The following is a 3,261-nucleotide window of genomic DNA, read 5'->3' as shown; positions in this document are numbered from 1 at the left end:
ATCATGAAATTTGATTAAGGTTATGCGGAATCACTTAGAAATACTTATCAACAAAAACTACTACTTTACCATTAAAATAAACAAATTAATACCGAATTGGATAGATAAACTATGAAATATAAGATATCATTCTAACGTTTAATATCTTAGAGAGGATGGCTCATAATGTCTGACTTAAAGTAAGTGATATTGACTTTTACGGAATCTAAAAATACAAATTCTACTAATAACTATGAAAAGTATTCCACTTCTATTCTTAATAATTTTAGTGATAATAGTGCTACATTTTTAGATTTCTTTTTTAAAAACTCAGAAATAGATTTATCAACATAACTCGTCATTGTAACATTTATAATGACTACTTCTAATACATCGTACTAATTAACTACTGAACTTAGTCACGTCGCAGAACTAGTCCATTTATTAAAATGGATGGAATGGGTTGAAAGTAATAACAGAAGAATACGATCAAAAAACTAACAAAAACAAATGTAGTAAAATAAGTAAATAATAAATGAAGAATCCCAACAGAGTGATGCTTAAATTGGATAGTAACACATACAACTTTCTTATACAACAACAGTTCCAGAATGTTACAGATCAGTAAGAGTGCTTAAGTAGAGAACTACTCTATCTTAATTAACTAGAGCCATCATAGAATGCAATCCAACTTAGCTAGATATAAACACAATTCAAGACTGGAATACTAAACTAATTACTCAATTTATATAGCCATTTAAACAAGAAATTGCAGATGGCTCAGCTAGTTCTCTTAAACATTCTCTCAGATGTAGATAATCAGATTAGTGGATAACTAAGGCAGACTAAGATAAAATTTATAATAAACCAAATACTCCTTTATATTAGTTATTATAAACAATGGTTGACTATAATTTTGTCTAACCTGACTACACATAGGATTCGGAAAATGCTACTTTGTTCTATATTCCTTGTGTATTATTAGACTTCTCCAAATATCAAAATCACGATGATATCAAAAGAGTATCTTGTTAATAAATAATAACAAAAACAACATTTGATAAGTTATTGAAATAAGAAAAAAGTATGTTCGAAACACTAAAAGCGGCCAAACAAAAAGTTACTAATGTTAACTAATCATTTAGAGGTGGTGTATGTAATTGTGTATACGAAACAATAGAAGAGAACGAATATTAATTAATATATGACCTTTATTCAGCTAAGAATAAAAAACAAAGAGACGAAATAGATAAAAGGTATTAAGAATAATAAAAACTTAGATCAAATTAGAATCCTAATTTAGTAAAACAATAAGATGAAATTTAGTCACTGTTTTAACCTGGGAATAGTCCAAAGCTAATTCTAATACAGACCGATTCAGATTAATTCAACTGGCTATTAGATTAATTATTACTTAAAGCTGCTTAAGTAAAGTGTAAACAATTGTTTATGTTAAATAGTGAATTACATGTATACTAGTAAAAGAAGTCGGGAGAAGATTAGTTATTTGTCAGTTAAGGTATAAGTACAGTATCTAACACTATGCCTAGAATCGTAATTATTCCTAATATTGCTAAGTCAGTCTAACAAATCGTAAACTAGTTACACTCATTCAATTACTATTTAAATGATCCTCTTACATTCAATTAAAATAACTATACATACTTAACGACTAGATTCAAAGATCTTAGTTTATCAGTATATGATGGTCTATCAGATGCTACTTATTCCTAGTTTTATTTGAAACCTGACTTATTCCCTGGTATTATTAACAAGGATGATAGTTCTGTCATTAAATTTCGAACTATTTATCAAACAGGTGCTCAATGGGCTGAGCATTGTTTTGATTGTGATATGCTACTAGAATAATAATTCTATGTACGAAATGATGAAGATTAATTAGTTCCTTATTAATAACGATCACATTAACTTTCAGATGACAATAATTGTAAGTTTGCATTCAAAAGAGATGCTCAAGGTTAGTTAGTTGGTTCAGCTAATGAATTCGGATCCTAAGATGGAATAGATGAAGATAGTGTTGATGATTATAAAATAAGCAATCCTATTTCTAGTGATGAAGAAGATGGATAATCTTAATAAAGTTAAGGTTAATAAAACTAGTTAAACCCTTAAATTAAAAATTAATTGCAAAGTATGATAAACACAACCTCATAAGCATAGAAACAAGACATTAGCATGTATGAACAAACAAAAAAGGCTCCAAAAACATCAGAATAATCCTCAGGATAAGAAGAAAACCAACAAACTTAATCAACTTAACAATAATAGATTTAAGAAGAAAGCATTGAAGTGTAGAAGAAACGAGGTAGACCAAATACTAAAACAAAATTGTAGATGAATATTTAGAAATGAAAAAATATTATTATTCGTATTATTTTTATTATATATAAACTTACAAGAAAACATAAATAAATATCAAATATTTTATTTTTTATTTAATATCATTTAGCTTGCTTATGTACGAGTAATTCCTTATCCGTATATAGAAAGTAGATTGTTACACTCTTTTAGTAAGTAAATCTTAGAAATCAGAGTGAAATACATTTCCTATCAACTTCTGATCTTTTTTGTCAATTAGTTCATTCACAGCATCATTATATCGAGAAAGAGATTGATCAAATACTTTGTTCTTAGGTTTCATTTTTAGGTCAAGTCCGAATGTTTACAACATTGATGTTCTGTGCGAGCCAACTGCTTCCTTTGTGTTTCCTTGTTACTTTGTTACATTACCATCACTATCTACAATTATCGGTCCTTTTTTTTGTTATTCAGCTAATTTCCAAAATTTATCATCCAAATCACTGCATTATACAGATTAGACACTCATTCTTACAAACAGATTATCTTAACTTTATGCCTAAACTAAATTCATATAACTATTAATAATTTGCGTTACTTCATTTGAAACCGAATTGAAATTCATAGATTAAAATAAAGTCTCTTTTTTAAAAGGAGCTATTATACTAGGAAAGCAAATTAGCTTGATGTGCTAATTAGATCTAAGAATATCCAATAGTTATGCATCAATAGCATATGGTAACATAAAAAAGGATGATTTACAATTAAAATAATCCCAAACTACTTAATCAGCTACATTTGGCGCTTTTTCATATTCTATATTGCTTTATGTAATAAATTACTTAAATTAATCAGCTAACTTCTTACTTAAATCACTATCCTCCTTCCTGACACTCTATTATTATTATTGTGCTTAGCATTAATATTGATAGTAGTTGGATAATCTAAAAAAATCAGGATAAT

At 27.5% G+C, this 3,261-nt stretch overlaps 1 protein-coding gene across 1 annotated transcript; it reads right to left on the bottom strand. All coding sequences in view use genetic code 6, as the record gives it.

Annotated features, from left to right (window-relative positions):
- Nucleotides 1–37: 37 nt before the first annotated feature.
- On the bottom strand, nt 38–3,261 carry IMG5_046100 (hypothetical protein; the record flags this gene model as incomplete). The annotated part of the gene is made up of 1 exon (XM_004037608.1): nt 38–3,261. A coding segment is annotated over one exon (1,322 nt), but the record flags the coding sequence as incomplete, so codon positions are not given.

Source organism: Ichthyophthirius multifiliis (genome assembly GCF_000220395.1).
Source record: "Ichthyophthirius multifiliis unplaced genomic scaffold scaff_1120509250034, whole genome shotgun sequence".
In the NCBI taxonomy this organism is placed as follows: Eukaryota; Ciliophora; class Oligohymenophorea; order Hymenostomatida; genus Ichthyophthirius; species Ichthyophthirius multifiliis.
Note: the sequence above shows the minus strand (reverse complement) of the source record. Positions and strands in the feature narration are given on the sequence as shown.